The following is a 17153-nucleotide window of genomic DNA, read 5'->3' as shown; positions in this document are numbered from 1 at the left end:
GCGTCAAACCGCCGGAGGGGAGTGTTTTGGTACCGGTGGATATATGAGGGACAGCTGGAATCAATTGGATCGAAGATCGGACCGCTCGGAGCGAATCGGCGCAAGCTGCCAGCCGACCGAGTACCTGTCGGCAGTACCTGTGGGCATGAGAGGACTCTGCTATGTGGGAAAGCGATGTGGGAAGAGGCCTGAGTAGGTAGCCTTGCCGTCCGAGACCTCCGAATAGCCGACGCTGACGATTATCCACCAGACGGCCGATGGTTAAGAAACATCGACAGGGAAACATGTATTAGAGTGGGTAAATAGGTTGAGGGGTTTCAGCGGGTTTAGGAGTTTGGGTTACGGACTTAGGAGTTAAATATTCTTGGTTGTTTTTCAGGGTCTCGGGCAGGCCCCGAGTGTATGCTGTATTATTAGAAGACTGGGTCCTCGAGACATAAGCGAGGGATATAAATACTGTGTCATTCACTGACTAGTCAAACCATCATCGGCGAAATCAGAGTCTTAACAATATAAATCGTTGATACGCGAGTTACAACTTTATTTGACTATACTTTTGGAATTACTTTACTCTATCGTGACTTCGAACTCTACCTGAACTACTACGTCGAAGACGGTCGAATTCTATACGCTAACTCTAGTGAATCTTTGTTGATAACGTAGCTCGCGGGGCCCGTATCGGATCAGGGAGAATTATACTCGACGTTGACTGAAGAGACCTTGGAGACTTCTACCTTTGTAGCTGTTAGCCGAACTCTGAGCTCTGCGAAGTGTACTCTTGTGGTCTGGTACGCATCCCTCACACCTCCGTCCTCATCATGCCATACTGAACCAACCAATTGATAGACTGTCTCTTCTTCTTCCAACATCTGGTATGGAGAGATCAGTTCAATCTTGGTGGCCGCTGGGAGACAATTCTGCTTGCAGTAGTCACTCCTCCAGCTCATGGTGTTGAGTTCCCAATTGATGTCCGGGTTATGCTTCCTAGCCCAACTAATTGGTAGGTAACCGGTCATTCCTTCTTCCAGTGTAGCCACCTCCCATCGGAGTGTCTCCTTATGATCTCCCATAGTCATGCAGACCGGGTGAGTGTAATACTCGCCTCCTCCCATCATGACATCTCCTTGAGCATCAAACATTGTCAGAGGTTGATCCCGCCGCACTAAGGGAATTCCATGTTTCCTGACAAAACTCTGGTTGAGGATAGCTCCTGTACAACCGGTATCAAACAGGAAAGACCCTTGGGCGCCTTCATCCTTTCCTTTGACCGTCCATGACAGTCCTGCCTTCAGTATAGGTCTTTTTCCATGTACTGGTAAGGAGGGAAGCCTCTGTTCCAACCTTCTTTGCTTAACAGCGGGTTCTGAACTTATTTCTCTTTGTCTTTTCAACATAGCTAATAGCTTCGGGCACTACTAAGATCAAAGATCCTTTGGTTCTATTCCCAAGCGATAATATAGCAGGTATGATGTGTGGTAGTTTTTGGTAGCGGTTCGGAAGTGTCTTGTAGCAAATGTAACTTTGGTAGAGCACTGACAGGCCAGCTGTTTCGGGTCCTAAACCCATCCTCAGAGTGCTTGGAGCAATCAAATAGGCAGAAACACAATCATAATTTATTCAAGAGAAACATAGAAACCGAAAAAACCCATATGAAAGAAAACTAGTAAACATAGACTCAAAACAGACACTTTTCTACCAGAGGATTTCATTGTCCGAGTCTTGCTCAGGCTGGAAAACAAAATCTTCTTTAACCTCCGGGAGTACAACAAGTGGATCCTCTGCTACAACAGCAGCCACTTTAGCCTTCTTCTGAGAGTTGGACTTGCCATTCCCTCTTTTCCGCTTTTGTACTCTCACTGCTGCCACTCGGACAACAGTAGGTTCCTTGGACCAACAATCGGTCCATTTGTGTCTGGACTTGCCGCACTATTGCACAAGTCAGTCTATGCACTCTACCAATAGGGAGTACCGAAAGGTCATACCTTCAAGCATACTTCTGCTTTCCTTCTTTCTTCTAGAATATCCCCCGGGATACCCTTCAGTTCCACCCCTCTGTCCTTAGGTCCGGAGGCCTTCTGAGGTCCGGAGGAGCTTGCAGCTTCTCTCTTCCTCTTGGGCTGCCGTTCCTTTTCAGCAGGAGGATCCTTCTTGGTCCGAGGGGGAGCCTTCTCAGCTGCCATCCCTTGATACCTCTCATGGGTGTGCCCTAACTCTCTCAGAGCAGCTATCCGCTCCATCAGGGACTTTGGCTTGGGATTGAAAAGAGCCCAACTCATGCCTAGGTCCGCAAGGAGGGAATTATTGATCTTATCATCCACCAACTGACCCTCATAGCCAGTCTTCCACATCAGCTGAATGATAGTATTCAAAAAGAGGTCTATTCCTCCTCGAGCTGTGTGGGTAAGGGTATTCCAATGGGCTACAGCATCATCTCTAGAGATGGCTTCGCCGAAGGCTGCTCTAAAAGCATCCACAAAGGAATCCCAGCGCTTCCATCTCTCATCTAACTTCACCGGCATCCCGCCAGCAAGACGGTTGGCGGAGGCTTGATCAATTGAATTGTGGTATGCCTCATACCATCGGATTGCTGCTTCTCCTTCCATCAAGTTGCCTGCATAGCGGATCTTAACCTCCTCAGAGGTGAAGGATAGGCTTTCTGTGAGGGATGCGTACCAGACCACAAGAGTACACTACGCAGAGCTCAGAGTTCGGCTAACAGCTACAAAGGTAGAAGTCTCCAAGGTCTCTTCAGTCAACGTCGAGTATGATTCTCCTTGATCCGAAACGGGCCCCGTGTAACGGCAGCTAGACGGGTTGGCTATGTGAGTTGTCTGGGTATAAGGGAGAAGGATAATGCAGTGTGGTTGGGTTTAGTAAAGCGGGTTTCTATTATGTTCTTTCTGTTTCTGTTACGCGAGGGTATGAGTCAGCATTGGGATAGGGTATGGATATATAAGGGGGGGCGTTGTCTCGTGATTTCTTGTTTCTCTTTCTTTCTCTTTCCTCTTTATGCAACCTCTGTACTTCACAGTTACGAATACTATTTTGTTCGCGCTACGTCATAGGGTTTACCCGGTATACTAGACCAGGTACAACCATCCATAGTCCATAGTCCACAGTCCCCGTTCTTGCCTTAGGTGTACCCTTCGGCCCCATAGTCCATAGTCCATAGCCCACGAACCTCCTACGTCCACGTCTCCGCCTCGGTTGTATTCCTTGGCTTCATAGTTTCTACGCCCATAGTCCCCGTTACACTTAGGTTGCATCCTCTACAGCCAACCAATACAACACCGCATCGCTTAGCTCCGGTCGCGACCATGTCCGACACCACTCAAGATACGTTGTTGCAGCGTCTTTCAGAATTTCTGATCACCTATGGTCCCCTCCCAGCCGATATAGACTTCGGCGAAGAACTTACTGAGGCTCATGGTCTTATTGCTGAGTGTTTGGAGGCTCTCACCAAGCCTCTCGACACCCCCACGCCACCAGAACCTGTCATCGATACGGCCCAGGAAGAGGTTATTACCAGCCTCACCACAGAACTAGAAGCAGCCAACGAAAAGGCTGCCGATTTTTGGCAAACCTTGTGCGATAACCAGGAAGATTCTACCGAGATCATCCGAGGTCGCGACGAGGTTATCATTGCTTTGAAGATTGAGCTGGAGGAGTCTAAGGCCGAAGAGGAGGAGCTTCGGTATCGCCTGGCACTACATCAGGAAAGCCTCGCCATCACTGACGAAAACCTCGCTGATGCTGAAGATGAGATTCTTCACATCACCTCTGTTGCAAAGGCCTGGGAGGCCCAAGCCAATGCCACCATCGCTGACCTTCGTTCTCGTATCTCTGTTTCCACCGCTACAGTTAAATCTCGCCATGTCTCCAAACCTCGTTACCTGGCTCCTCGCGCCAAAGATCCCCGTTCCATTAGCAATTGGCGAGAAAGGCCACTTGAAAATGGATCCCCAAAGCCGGCGTTAAAAGGTCAGCCCCTTTGGTAAAAAATGGCAAACCAAAGGGGCCAGCCCCGCCACCTGTTTCTGTTCTCCCTGTTGCCGCTGTGTCTGAGGATAAGATGTCCGAAGACTCTCTTGTTGTTACCTGCTCGGTCTCTCAGAATCCCGACTCTTTTATTCCCACCTATGCCCTTATGGATACCGGAGCCTCTGGATACGCTTTTATTGACGAATCTTTTGTACGTCACAATAATCTTACAATGACCCGCCTTAAAGTACCTCGTGAGGTAGATGTTATGGATGGAAGGCCTATTGAATCAGGACAGATCACCCATATTGTCAATGTGTCGCTGGATATTCATGGTCACCGAGAAATTGCCTCATGTTTCGTTACAAAGTTGGGACATTATCCGATCGTGATGGGAATACCGTGGATGCGACGTCACGATGTCACCATTCGGCCAAAAGATAATCTACTTATTTTTGATTCTCGGAACTGTCTTAAACACTGTTCACTCAGTGGAACGACAGTTACTGTCCATGGAATATCGATCCCTCTACCGGAACATCATACTGTTGTCGTTTCAGCAGTTGAGAAATCCACCGTCGACGTCAAGCAACTAGTACCAAAGGAATTCCACCATCGTCTCCATATGTTCCAAGAATATGATGCCTCAGCCCTTCCACCTCATCGACCGTCCCATGATATTGAGATAATATTGAAGGAAGGTAAACGACCTCCCCATGGACCGATATATGGCCTCTCCCAAATCGAACTAAAAGCACTACGGGAATACCTTGATGAAAACCTACCTAAGGGATTTATTCGGGCCAGTGAGTCGCCAGCGGGAGCACCCATACTGTTCGTAAAGAAAAGTGATGGGACTCTCCGGCTCTGTGTGGATTATCGAGGTCTCAATGCAATCACGGTTAAAAATCGATATCCGTTACCATTGTTAAAGGAAACCCTGGCCAAATTATCAAGAGCGCAATACTACACCAAGCTGGATCTACGTTGGGGATATAACCAAATCAGGGTAGCCAAGGGAGACGAATGGAAGACGGCGTTCAGGACTCGTTATGGACATTTCGAGTATACTGTAATGCCGTTTGGATTAGCGAATGCCCCTGCCACATTTCAACACTGGATCAATGATATTCTACGTCCTTACCTCGATCAATTTGTAACGGCATATCTCGATGATATCCTGATCTATTCGGAGACTCTGTCGGAGCACAAAGAGCATATTCAGAAGGTTCTGAAGGTACTTGATGAGAATCATGTTCACCTTAAACCTGAGAAATGCGAGTTTATGGTTCAGGAAACAAAGTATCTCGGCCTGATTCTCACCCCGGATGGGAATCGAATGGATCCGAAGAAAGTTGTCGATGTTTTGGAGTGGTCTACACCAAGGAACCTTCATGATGTTCAGGTATTTTTGGGATTCGCTAATTTCTATCGACGGTTTATCCTAGGATACTCAAAGATTGTTGCTCCACTTACGGCTTTGACGAAGAAAAATGTTAAGTTCGAATGGACGGATGAAAGGGAGGAAGCATTCCAGACATTGAAAAAGATGTTTACAACGGCACCCATACTAGCGCACTTTGATCCGAATCGGAAAATCGTAGTAGAAACCGATGCATCCGACTATGTTTCTGCTGCAATCCTGTCCCAATGTGATGATGAAGGAATTTTACATCCAGTTGCTTTCTTCTCAAAGAAGCATTCCCCTGCGGAATGCAACTACGAAATCTATGACAAAGAACTTCTGGCAATTGTACGATGTTTTGAGGAGTGGCGACATCATTTGGAAGGGGCACAATTTCCAATCGAAGTCCTCAGCGATCATAGGAACCTCGAATATTTCATGTCAACAAAGCTATTAAACCGTCGACAAGCCCGTTGGTCGGAATTTCTTTCACGTTTCGATTTCGTCATTCAATTTAGACCAGGGAAACAAGGGGCAAAGCCGGATGCATTGACTAGGAGGTCGGGTGACCTACCTAAGGAGGGGGATGAACGGTTGATGCATCAAAGCCAGGTGGTTTTGAAGCGAAAAAATTTGGATTTAAAGCTAAGTTTGTTCGCGGGTTCTTTTTCAAATGAATCCGCTGAAGGAATGTCCACTGTAGAAGAGTTGTTTTTAAATGCTTACCAAGTTGACAGTTTCCCGAACAAAGTTCTTGCGATGCTTCGGAACGGCATCCGTCACTCGAATAAGATCTCGCTTGCCGAATGTACGGAAGACAACAACGGTCGGCTACTTTACCGTGGCGTACTCTATGTACCCGACGACAATGATCTTCGGCTAAGACTTCTAAAAGAGTATCATGACAAACCATCGGCAGGTCATCCAGGCAGAGCGAAGACTTTGGAACTCCTGAATCGAGAGTATTACTGGCCACAAATGCGGAAGTATATCGATCAGTATGTTCGGAATTGCAATGTGTGTGCCCGTAGCAAGGCACCACGCAATGCACCCTATGGAGTACTCCGGCCGATGCCAATACCCGATGGACCATGGACGGATGTGTCAATGGACTTTGTTACCGACCTCCCAGAGAGCGATGGATACAATGCAATCTTGGTCGTGGTAGATAGGTTAACTAAGATGCGACACCTAATACCAACAACAAAGGAGGCGGACTCAAGGGAAGTAGCGAGACTGTATATTGACAATGTTTGGAAGTTACATGGATTACCTGACACTATGGTATCCGATCGAGGGACACAATTCGTTGCGGAATTCTGGAGGTCTCTTTGCGACCGTCTGGAAATATCACCAAAGTTTTCTACCGCGTTCCATCCTCAGACGGATGGGCAGACGGAAAGGATTAATGCCGTGATGGAACAGTACCTTCGGAGTTATGTTTCCTATCAACAGGACGACTGGGCCCGATGGTTACCAATGGCAGAATTTGCAACCAATAACCATGCTTCAGAAACAACGAAAATCTCTCCTTTCTACGCTAATTCGGGAAGAAATCCTCGAATGACTTTTGGACCCTTGGAACATGGTAGGACCATGGCGGAAGATCAAGCAAATGGTATTGCACGGGAAATGAAGGAAATATTAGATTTTCTACGAGATGAAATGTTCCGAGCACAAAGGATACAGGAGGAGTCGGCCAATATGAATCGGACTCCAGCGCCCCACTATCGAGTAGGAGATCGAGTTTTCTTATCAACACGCCATGTCCTCACCAAACGCCCTTCGAAGAAACTTGATTGGAAACGCATTGGACCATATATCGTGAAGCGAATCGTTAGTCCTTATGCCTATGAGTTGGAACTCCCTCGTTCTATGAAAGTTCATCCCGTATTCCATGTCTCTTTATTGTCGTCTGCAGCAAACGATCCTTTACCAGGACAACAACAGTTACCACCACCGCCGGTCGAAGTTGAAGGACAGCAGGAGTGGGAAGTCGAGGATATTTTGGATTCCAGGGATCGTCGAGGAAGATTTGAATACTTGGTTAAGTATGCCGGTTATGATGAAGCTTCGTGGCAACCATTGTCGGATGTCGAACATTCGCCCGATATTGTCAAACGATTTCACGAACGATATCCACGGAAGACTAAGCCTACCAGGAGGTAGGCTTTAGAGGGGGGAGTGGTCTGTAACGGCAGCTAGACGGGTTGGCTATGTGAGTTGTCTGGGTATAAGGGAGAAGGATAATGCAGTGTGGTTGGGTTTAGTAAAGCGGGTTTCTATTATGTTCTTTCTGTTTCTGTTACGCGAGGGTATGAGTCAGCATTGGGATAGGGTATGGATATATAAGGGGGGGCGTTGTCTCGTGATTTCTTGTTTCTCTTTCTTTCTCTTTCCTCTTTATGCAACCTCTGTACTTCACAGTTACGAATACTATTTTGTTCGCGCTACGTCATAGGGTTTACCCGGTATACTAGACCAGGTACAACCATCCATAGTCCATAGTCCACAGTCCCCGTTCTTGCCTTAGGTGTACCCTTCGGCCCCATAGTCCATAGTCCATAGCCCACGAACCTCCTACGTCCACGTCTCCGCCTCGGTTGTATTCCTTGGCTTCATAGTTTCTACGCCCATAGTCCCCGTTACACCCCGCGAGCTACGTTATCAACAAAGATTCACTAGAGTTAGCGTGTAATGTTCGACCGTCTTCGACGTAATAGTTCAGGTAGAGTTCGAAGTCACGATAGAGTAAAGTATTTCAGAAAGTATAGTCAAATAAAGTTGTAACTCGCGTATCAACGATTTATATTGTTAAGACTCTGATTTCGCCGATAATGGTTTTGGCTAGTCAGTGAATGACACAGTATTTATATCCCTCGCTCATGTCTCGAGGACCCAGTCTACTAATAATACAGAATACACTCGGGGCATGCCCGAGACCCTAAAAAACAACCAAGAACATTTAACTCCTAAGTCCGTAACCCAAACTCCTAAATCCGCTGAAACCCCTCAACCTATTTATCCACTCTAATGCACGTTTCCCTGTCGATGTTTCTTCTCCATCGGCCGTCTGGTGGATAATCGTCAGTGTCGGCTATTTCGGAGGTCTCGGACGGCAAGGCTACCTACTCAGGCCTCTTCCCACATCGCTTTCCCACATAGCAGAGTCCTCTCGTGCCCACAGGTACTGCCGATAGGTACTCGGTCGGCTGGCAGCTTGCGCCGATTCGCTCCGAGCGATCCGATCTTCAATCCGATTGATTCCAGCTGTCCCTCATATATCCACCGGTACCAAAACACTCCCCTCCGGCGGTTTGACGCTCCGGGGGTTATTATTGGGGTCGAAAACGTGTTTTTTATGACTCTGGGTTTTTTGGTCGTAATTTGGTCGCACCACACTCCGCGAGTGTGGTCCAGAGTTGATATTAGCGTACAGAGGGTATTGGAGTATCTACTAGCCTTTCTCTCACTCCCGTAAATGCTTGGCATGCCCGTAACAGCTTACCCCCCTTCCAGGGTGTCACGTCTCGGGACATCTTCTGACAGACTATGGTTCCAGTAAACCTGCTCCACATATCACCCGCGGTGTCTGTGGAGGGGAAGGACTTAGCCCCGTAGGGTACCTCTATAGTCTCAGGCGTTGGTCCTTCACAGCCTTGGGGTTCTTTCGATGGAAGTCGCGGACAAGATCAAGTACTTCCTCATCCATAGCGTCCATGACTTGATACGTACAGTCACTCATCGAATAGCCCCGCCATTTCACCAGGTATTCCACTAATCCTCTTCTATTTTTCCGGCTCCCCACGATACTTTCCACTTCGTACAGTACCTCTCCTTCCTTATCGACCTCTTCGGGAGTTGGGGGACGTTGTTCTCGGCCTGGGATACTGCTCTGTCGATACCGTTCCAAGAGTTCAATATGGAACACATTATGGATTTTGACTTGTGGCGGCAGTTCCAGTTCGCAGGCTCGTTTCCCGGCTAGTCGGATGATTTTGAACGGGCCGAGTTTCTTGTGATCGAGTTTCTTGGTGGAGCGACGTGTCTTGATATTGGTCGCATTGAGCATAACCATGTCTCCCACCTTGAAGTTAGGCGGTTCGTCCCTTTTTCGATCATAGTATTTCCCCATCTTCTCCCTGGTGTCTGTTAAGCGAGCGAGAGCAGAATCATGAACCCCTCGGATGAAGTGAGCGTACAGATCACTAGTTGGGTTGATCACTTCGGCTTCTGTCGGCCAGTTGGTTCTTGGGTTATAACCGTAATTGGTATAAAACGGAGATTGACCCGTGGCGGTGGTAACCGAGTTGTTGTAAGCATACTCCGCCAACGGGAGTAGCTCTGCCCAATCATCTTGCTCGTAGTTGCAGAACGCTCGTAAGTAATGCTCGAGGGTTTGATTGACTCGCTCTGTTTGCCCATCGGTCTGAGGGTGGAAAGCTGTACTCATTCTTATCCTCACGTCCAATAATTCCATAAGGGATGCCCAAAAGCTTGAAGTAAACTTGGCGTCCCTGTCGGAAACTATATCAAGAGGCAGCCCATGGAGTCGCCAGATTTGACCGAGGAATATCTTCGCTAAATCCTGCGCGGTCGTTTCTGCTACTAGGGGAACGAAGTGCGACATCTTCGAGAACCTATCGACTACTACCCAAATTTGGTTGTATCCCTTCGATTCCGGTAGCTGCACGACGAAGTCCATTGATATCGATTGCCAGACGGAATGTGGTGTGGACAATGGTAGAAGCGCACCGTACTTCTTATGGCGGCTGGGTTTGTTGCGCTGGCACTCGTCACATGACCGAACGTAATCATCAATCCACTCGTTCATTTTTGGCCAATAGAAGTTACGTGTGATGAGTTCCAAAGTTTTGTCTTGTCCAAAGTGTCCTGCCACCTTCGAATCGTGTTCTGACTGTGCAATTCGGATCTTGATGCGGTCGTCTGCCGGAATATAGAGTCGGTTCTTATAGAAGAGTAGCCCGTCTTTTTCGGCAATATCCTTCAATTCCCCCAGCTTCTCCCCTTGCTCAACTCTCTCTTTCATTCCTACCCATGTCGGGTCTCCCGATGCCGCCTGCCTGACATGATCCAGAAAGTTCTTAGACCAGTCAATCACCCCCTTGGAGGCAAGCGACACCGCTGATACCACAAACTCTTCCTCCGCCAACTGTCCGGGCTTAAAGAACCTGTCTATCGGCTGTTTCCCAAGCGTGCCTCCCCCTTCAGGACGGTACTCCGGCCGTCGCGATAGTGCATCTGCCTTCCCATTTTTGGTTCCCGGGCGGTAAATAATCTTAAAGTCAAATTCCGCCAAAGACTCAGCCCACCTTGCCTGTCGTCGGTTAAGAACCTTGGTTGTTGAGAAATATTCCAAGTTCTTATGATCCGTATAAACGAGAACCGTTCGGCTAGGTCCTTCGAGGTAGTGACGCCATTGCTTGAAGGCTGACACAATTCCTAGCATCTCCTTATCCCACACGTCGTAGTTGAGTTCCGCTGGGTTAAGCTTTCGAGAATAAAAGGCAACAGGGTGAGTCTTTCCGTCGATAACCTGGGATAGAATTGCGGCGATAGCAAAATCACTTGCGTCCGTTTCCACGATAGTCTGGCGATCTGGAGAGAAATGTACCAAGATCGGTGCAGACGTAAACAGGGTTTTGAGTTTTTCGAAGGCTGCTTGGGCCGTCATAGACCAGACAAAGTTCTTAGCATCACCCCTGAGACAATCGGTAATGGGTTTACAGACCCCGGAGAAATTGTGGATAAACCTTCTGTAGAAGTTGGCAAAGCCCATGAAGATTTGTACTTCCTTAACGCTGCGCGGGGCTTGCCAATTCGTAACAGACATAACCTTATCCAGTGCCATGGTGACGCCTGCTGGGGCAAGGATGTATCCGAGGAACTCGATTTCGGTGAGCTCGAAGAACGATTTCTTCGGGTTGGCGACCAGGTTGTATTCTTGTAGCCTGCTAAGTACTTTGCCGACCAGCTCCCTGTGATCCTCTCGAGACTTGCTATATATTAGGATATCATCAAGGTATACTACTACACCTTGATCCAAAAATTCCCTCAGCGCATCATTCATCATGTTCTGGAAGGTCGCCGGCGCATTTGCCAGCCCAAAAGGCATGACGAGGTACTCAAAATGCCCGTACCGCGTACGAAAGGCTGTCTTCCACTCGTCACCGTCTTTGATCCTAATGAGGTTGTAACCTTCTTTCAGGTCAATCTTCGAGAAGATAACCGCGCCTGCTACTCGATCTCGCAGCTCGTCCATAAGCGGTAGAGGATACCTATTCTTAATGGACACTCGGTTAAGTCCACGGTAGTCAACGCAAAGTCGCAGACTACCGTCCTTCTTCTTCACAAATAGGATTGGGGCTCCTGCAGGGGATTTGCTCGGCCTAATCTTTCCCAATCGCAACATTTTGTCCAGGTACTCCCGAAGCACCTTCAGTTCGACTTCGGATAGGGAGTAAACGGGTCCCCATGGTGGCTGCTTCCCTGGTTCGAGATCTATCGCATGGTCGTAAGATCGATGCGGTGGTAGTTTGTCGGCTTCCGATGGTAGGAAGACTCTAAGGAACCCATGGAGCCAAGAGGGAAGAGTTTCACGGAGGTTGACCGATTCATCTTCCAAGAGACAGATGCTACCGATGAATTGGGCCTCCGGATCGTCCAATACACCCTCGTCCATTTCTATTTGAGGTTCCTTGTCAGTGAAGCAATGACTCTTGCAGTTCTCACCATCGTAGGAAACTTCCCCATTTGCCCCTATAACCGGCTTGTGTTCTTTCAACCACCAGTTCGGTAGTATCGCATCGATACCAAGTGGAAGAGGGGCGATCTCGAATGACAACTGTGTTTGATGCCCCCTTGACATTATAATTAATGGTTGTGTAAAGGCGTGTCCCGTGCCCTTCATAACTTCTCCCGTAAATCCAAATACCCGGGCCGGGACGTCTCGTTTCACCTTCGGGACCTCAAAACTATCAACAAAAACAGCAGACAAAACAGGACCAGTTGCGCCAGTATCCAACAACACCTTACAAGGTAAACATTTTTCCGCAAAACAAAGGAATTGATTAACAATAGGTCGAGGACCGTGAATAGGTTCCTCCAAAATTTTCTGTTTTTTCTCCGGTTGGGACGCTCTCCCTTCCTGCCTTTTTCTTTTCATATTTTTTTTGTTATTTTCCGTCAGTGATAACATAGCAATCTGGGGATACTCCTGACCTGACTCATCAGAGTCCCCTTTTAAAAATCCTCGTCGAAATCCATTTCAGACTCCGATCCGCGTTCTCGCACAAACGCTTGCCCACTGATGTACTCCGCAGCAGCCGTCGCAGCCGGCTTCTTAGCACGGTGCCTCATTCGCTTTCTCTGAGGTTGGGGTTCCGGTGGTTCCATATCGTGGTCGCCATCGTCATCGCGGGTACGCTTTCGGGAGAAAGAGGAGATAGATGCACTGCTGTTAGCATCTGAACGACACCATTTCCAAAGATGACCCTTTCGGCCACATCGCACACAGGCTCCATCGGTCCTTCGCTGTTCTCGGACCGGCTGTGGAACTCCTTTGGTGGCTTCGTCGTAGTCGTGGTATATTGGCTTATTCCCCGACTTGTTCTTGCTGGTACTCTTCTTATCTTGCCCCTTTTCTTTCTCCTCAGTCTGAGCTCTCCCCTTAATCTTAAACCCCTTCTCCTTTTGCCGCGAGTTTCCACCATTATTCGTCTCTCTTCCTCTCGACTCCGCTTTCCCCAACATCTTCGCCTGCTCTTGATAAGCCTCATGAGCCTTGCCGGCTCGTTCCAACTGTTGGATGTACTCGGAGTCGTCATCGGTTGGATCGAAGCGTGAGTGGCGCTCCCGGATTTCATTTGGTAGCCCTTGGAGCAAGGCGGCACGATAGGATGCTCCTTTCATTTGAGCGTGCTGGTTCATAATCTCCATTCTCGTCAGGTAGTCCCCGATGTTAGCAGAGTACTTAAACTGCTGCATCTTCATCGCGTTCTCCATAGCCTCCTGAGTGCTTAAGAAACGTTTCCTAATCTCCTGACGGAACCGAGTCCAAGTGGCATAGTCCGCAGCTGCCGGTCCTAGCATCTTGGTCTCGATATACTCCATAAACCATTCCTTCGCCAACCCACACGTATATGTTCCAGCGAACAGTACTTTGTTCCTGTCCGTTCGGAACTTCTTGGGCTTCTGCTCGAAGTAGATCTCGCACTCCATGAGCCAATGCCGCAGGTTATGCTTCCTGGCATTATCGAACTCGAAGGGTATTTTGGCGAGCGAATCTACAATATCGTCACCTTCAGGCGGCGCCGAATTCCGGTTCCCGCCTCGATTCCTTCTCCAATTCTTCCGACCGTGCGACCATTCACTATTATCGTCGTCATCGTCGTCGGAAGGTTCTGGGTCTCCCCCAACGTTTCCTCTTGGTGGGTTTTGTGGAGGTTGATTTCCTCCATTTCCGCCGACTGGGGCAGCTCCTACCGGTCTCCTGCCACTATTTCCCTGCACTGGGCCGGCGTCCTCCGGTCGTCTACCTCCATTTCTTCCTACTGGGCCAGCTCCTTCTGGTTGCTTGCCGTTCCCTGAGGTTTGGGGGCCAGCATTTTCGGGGTTCTTGCCATTGCCAACAGAAACCGCTTGGGGTGCATTAGGATCTAAGGGAGCACTAGCCACGGAGGGTACTACCGACAAACGTTGTCGTATTCGTTCCTCCATCTCGGCTATCCGTTGGTTTCTTGCTTCATCGGATTGCTTAATTTGTACCAACAGTTCTCGTTGTTCCCTTTTCTCCTGTTCTCGCTCTTCCCTCACCATCCTCAACTGTCGCTCCGCCTCCTGTAACTGGTTCTGGGTATTCAGATGATTACGATCCAGAACCTCATGGTCGGCGGCGCGTGCGGCTTCTTGTATTCGTTGAACATTTGCGACGAGCTCGAAGAGCGATTCGAGATGTTGCTTTGTTGCAATGGCTTCCGATCGTACCTTTTTATCCAGGGTCTGCCCGCCCCCTTGCACTTTTTCCTGAAGGTTTTGTAGCTCCTGCCACATTGCCTGTCCTGCTGTACCAAGATACCTCATTTGTGCCGCATGGGTATCCAAAAACTCCTGCATATACCTCGTAAACTGGGCTTGAGTAGAGCGTTTACTCGATTGCCTAGTGTGTGTAGAGGGTCCTCCCTGGAGTAGGGGATCTGGGCTAGCAGCCCTTGATATTACCATAGAATCTTCCCCCCCGGCCTCCTCGGTTGCGGCCGAGGTATCTATGAAATAATTATCCCTTCGGGCAGTCATTGTAATAGGGGATAATGATGATAGTTCTTCCTTTCGAGGTGACTTCGTTACTCCAAGTGAACTTGTGAGTAACAATATACTGTGAGGGATGCGTACCAGACCACAAGAGTACACTACGCAGAGCTCAGAGTTCGGCTAACAGCTACAAAGGTAGAAGTCTCCAAGGTCTCTTCAGTCAACGTCGAGTATGATTCTCCTTGATCCGAAACGGGCCCCGCGAGCTACGTTATCAACAAAGATTCACTAGAGTTAGCGTGTAATGTTCGACCGTCTTCGACGTAATAGTTCAGGTAGAGTTCGAAGTCACGATAGAGTAAAGTATTTCAGAAAGTATAGTCAAATAAAGTTGTAACTCGCGTATCAACGATTTATATTGTTAAGACTCTGATTTCGCCGATAATGGTTTTGGCTAGTCAGTGAATGACACAGTATTTATATCCCTCGCTCATGTCTCGAGGACCCAGTCTACTAATAATACAGAATACACTCGGGGCATGCCCGAGACCCTAAAAAACAACCAAGAACATTTAACTCCTAAGTCCGTAACCCAAACTCCTAAATCCGCTGAAACCCCTCAACCTATTTATCCACTCTAATGCACGTTTCCCTGTCGATGTTTCTTCTCCATCGGCCGTCTGGTGGATAATCGTCAGTGTCGGCTATTTCGGAGGTCTCGGACGGCAAGGCTACCTACTCAGGCCTCTTCCCACATCGCTTTCCCACATAGCAGAGTCCTCTCGTGCCCACAGGTACTGCCGATAGGTACTCGGTCGGCTGGCAGCTTGCGCCGATTCGCTCCGAGCGATCCGATCTTCAATCCGATTGATTCCAGCTGTCCCTCATATATCCACCGGTACCAAAACACTCCCCTCCGGCGGTTTGACGCTCCGGGGGTTATTATTGGGGTCGAAAACGTGTTTTTTATGACTCTGGGTTTTTTGGTCGTAATTTGGTCGCACCACACTCCGCGAGTGTGGTCCAGAGTTGATATTAGCGTACAGAGGGTATTGGAGTATCTACTAGCCTTTCTCTCACTCCCGTAAATGCTTGGCATGCCCGTAACACTTTCAATGGAGAACACATTCTCACATTGCCGGATAAAGGTCTCCACTTGCTCCGCTTTGCCTTGGAACTTAGAGGGTGGTGGTGCCTTTGGTTCTCGGGCCCTTGTAGATACAGAAGGGGGAGAGGCGGCCGGAGGTCGGTACTGCTGGGACATCATTGCCAACAGCTTCTTTTGCTGCTTCTCCAACTTCTTCTTGAGATATCTCCGCCAGCCTCTTCTGTCACCACCTTCTGGTTCCGAGTCTGAGCTGTCAGAACTGTCTGAATCCCCTGGAGCGGGAGCGCGAGCCACGGGAGGTGGAGGGTTCTGATTTCCACCGCTTCCATCCTGTGCATTAGCTGGAGGGGGAGCGGCGGCCGCAGCAGGAGGGGCAACAGGTGCTACTGGTGCCGGGTTGCTGGCTAGTGGTGAGGTTGCTGCTGGTTGAGCGGCCCCAGACATAGTGAACCTTCCCGGGTTCCTGGCTAGCGGACTAGGAGGTCCTCGGCCTGCACCTGAGAAGAACTCTCCTTCATAGTCAAAGGATCGGTCAGTTCCTCCAAGGAGTGGGTGTACTCCACCGAAGCGGCTAGGTGGTAAGGGTGAAGCTCCCACCGCTGGCTGCACAATAGGAATAACTCTCCTAGTGGATCTGACCGGAAATGCTGCAAAGGGGCTGGCCCTCCGCTGCATTGTCCTGGTAGCTGCTCTGGAAGAGGACCTGGAGACTGGATTTGGTGCCGGAGTTGCTGGTCTGGCCACCACCAGTCTTCCTTCATCAAGGGCTTTCTGTATCTCGGCAACAAAGTCCGGTGGAGTAGCCGGGTTTGTCCACTCAATTTCCATGGCATCAGGATTCAGTTCATCTTTCTCCACATACTTCCGGAGTTCTTCCTGAACAGAGTTGACCTCCATCCTCATGTATTCGAGAGCTTCTGCCATCAGAGCATTCTGTGCTGCCTGGCGCTCTTGTACAAGGAGTAGGGCCTGACTGCCCCGGGTCAACTGATTCTGCAGGCTGTGCTGGAGGTAGGTCTGGAGCTCTGTAAAGAACTGTTGGACCGAAATCTCGTCGGTATCCTGCCAGGCAGGCTCACAGCCGGGAATGTAGGCCTGTAGAGCGGTCCTGGGTTTCTTGACAAGCTGTGTCTGCCCGGTGGCATCAAGCTGGAGGGGCATCGGCTGCCATTCAATCTGAAGGGGTGCATCTGGAGCCGAGAGGGCGGACATTTTGTATAGAGGAAGAATAATCTGAAGGTGAATTGAGCCTTAAAGATTATCTGTAACGGGGGTCCTTTCTAAGAGAAATGGATTTGTATAGAATAGAGACGGCCGTGCAAGATAGACAATCAGGTTGCAGATTATTCAAAGATACTATCGCTAGAACTCAATAATCTTTAAGGGCTC

At 49.0% G+C, this 17153-nt stretch overlaps 7 protein-coding genes across 7 annotated transcripts; 2 read left to right on the top strand and 5 right to left on the bottom strand.

The window, feature by feature from the left end:
* Positions 1–683: 683 nt before the first annotated feature.
* On the bottom strand, positions 684–1394 carry H6S33_002638 (uncharacterized protein; the record flags this gene model as incomplete). The annotated part of the gene is made up of 1 exon (XM_044833996.1): positions 684–1394. One exon carries the CDS (start codon positions 1392–1394, stop codon positions 684–686), a length of 711 nt encoding a protein of 236 aa, XP_044692799.1.
* A 298-nt stretch (positions 1395–1692) lies between these two features.
* On the bottom strand, positions 1693–1926 carry H6S33_002637 (uncharacterized protein; the record flags this gene model as incomplete). Its single annotated transcript, XM_044833995.1, has 1 exon — positions 1693–1926. A coding segment is annotated over one exon (234 nt), but the record flags the coding sequence as incomplete, so codon positions are not given.
* Positions 1927–1982: 56 nt separating this feature from the next.
* On the bottom strand, positions 1983–2690 carry H6S33_002636 (uncharacterized protein; the record flags this gene model as incomplete). The annotated part of the gene is made up of 1 exon (XM_044833994.1): positions 1983–2690. A coding segment is annotated over one exon (708 nt), but the record flags the coding sequence as incomplete, so codon positions are not given.
* Positions 2691–3317: 627 nt separating this feature from the next.
* Positions 3318–3981, top strand: H6S33_002635 (uncharacterized protein; the record flags this gene model as incomplete). Its single annotated transcript, XM_044833993.1, has 1 exon — positions 3318–3981. A coding segment is annotated over one exon (664 nt), but the record flags the coding sequence as incomplete, so codon positions are not given.
* Positions 3982–4022: 41 nt separating this feature from the next.
* On the top strand, positions 4023–7555 carry H6S33_002634 (uncharacterized protein; the record flags this gene model as incomplete). Its single annotated transcript, XM_044833992.1, has 1 exon — positions 4023–7555. A coding segment is annotated over one exon (3533 nt), but the record flags the coding sequence as incomplete, so codon positions are not given.
* Positions 7556–9014: 1459 nt separating this feature from the next.
* Positions 9015–12572, bottom strand: H6S33_002633 (uncharacterized protein; the record flags this gene model as incomplete). The annotated part of the gene is made up of 1 exon (XM_044833991.1): positions 9015–12572. One exon carries the CDS (start codon positions 12570–12572, stop codon positions 9015–9017), a length of 3558 nt encoding a protein of 1185 aa, XP_044692794.1.
* Positions 12573–12649: 77 nt separating this feature from the next.
* On the bottom strand, positions 12650–14701 carry H6S33_002632 (uncharacterized protein; the record flags this gene model as incomplete). The annotated part of the gene is made up of 1 exon (XM_044833990.1): positions 12650–14701. One exon carries the CDS (start codon positions 14699–14701, stop codon positions 12650–12652), a length of 2052 nt encoding a protein of 683 aa, XP_044692793.1.
* Positions 14702–17153: the final 2452 nt, after the last annotated feature.

The sequence above is a fragment of the Morchella sextelata genome, assembly GCF_020137385.1.
Source record: "Morchella sextelata strain SCLS chromosome Unknown scls_13, whole genome shotgun sequence".
NCBI classification, from domain to species: Eukaryota; Fungi; Ascomycota; class Pezizomycetes; order Pezizales; family Morchellaceae; genus Morchella; species Morchella sextelata.
Note: the sequence above shows the minus strand (reverse complement) of the source record. Positions and strands in the feature narration are given on the sequence as shown.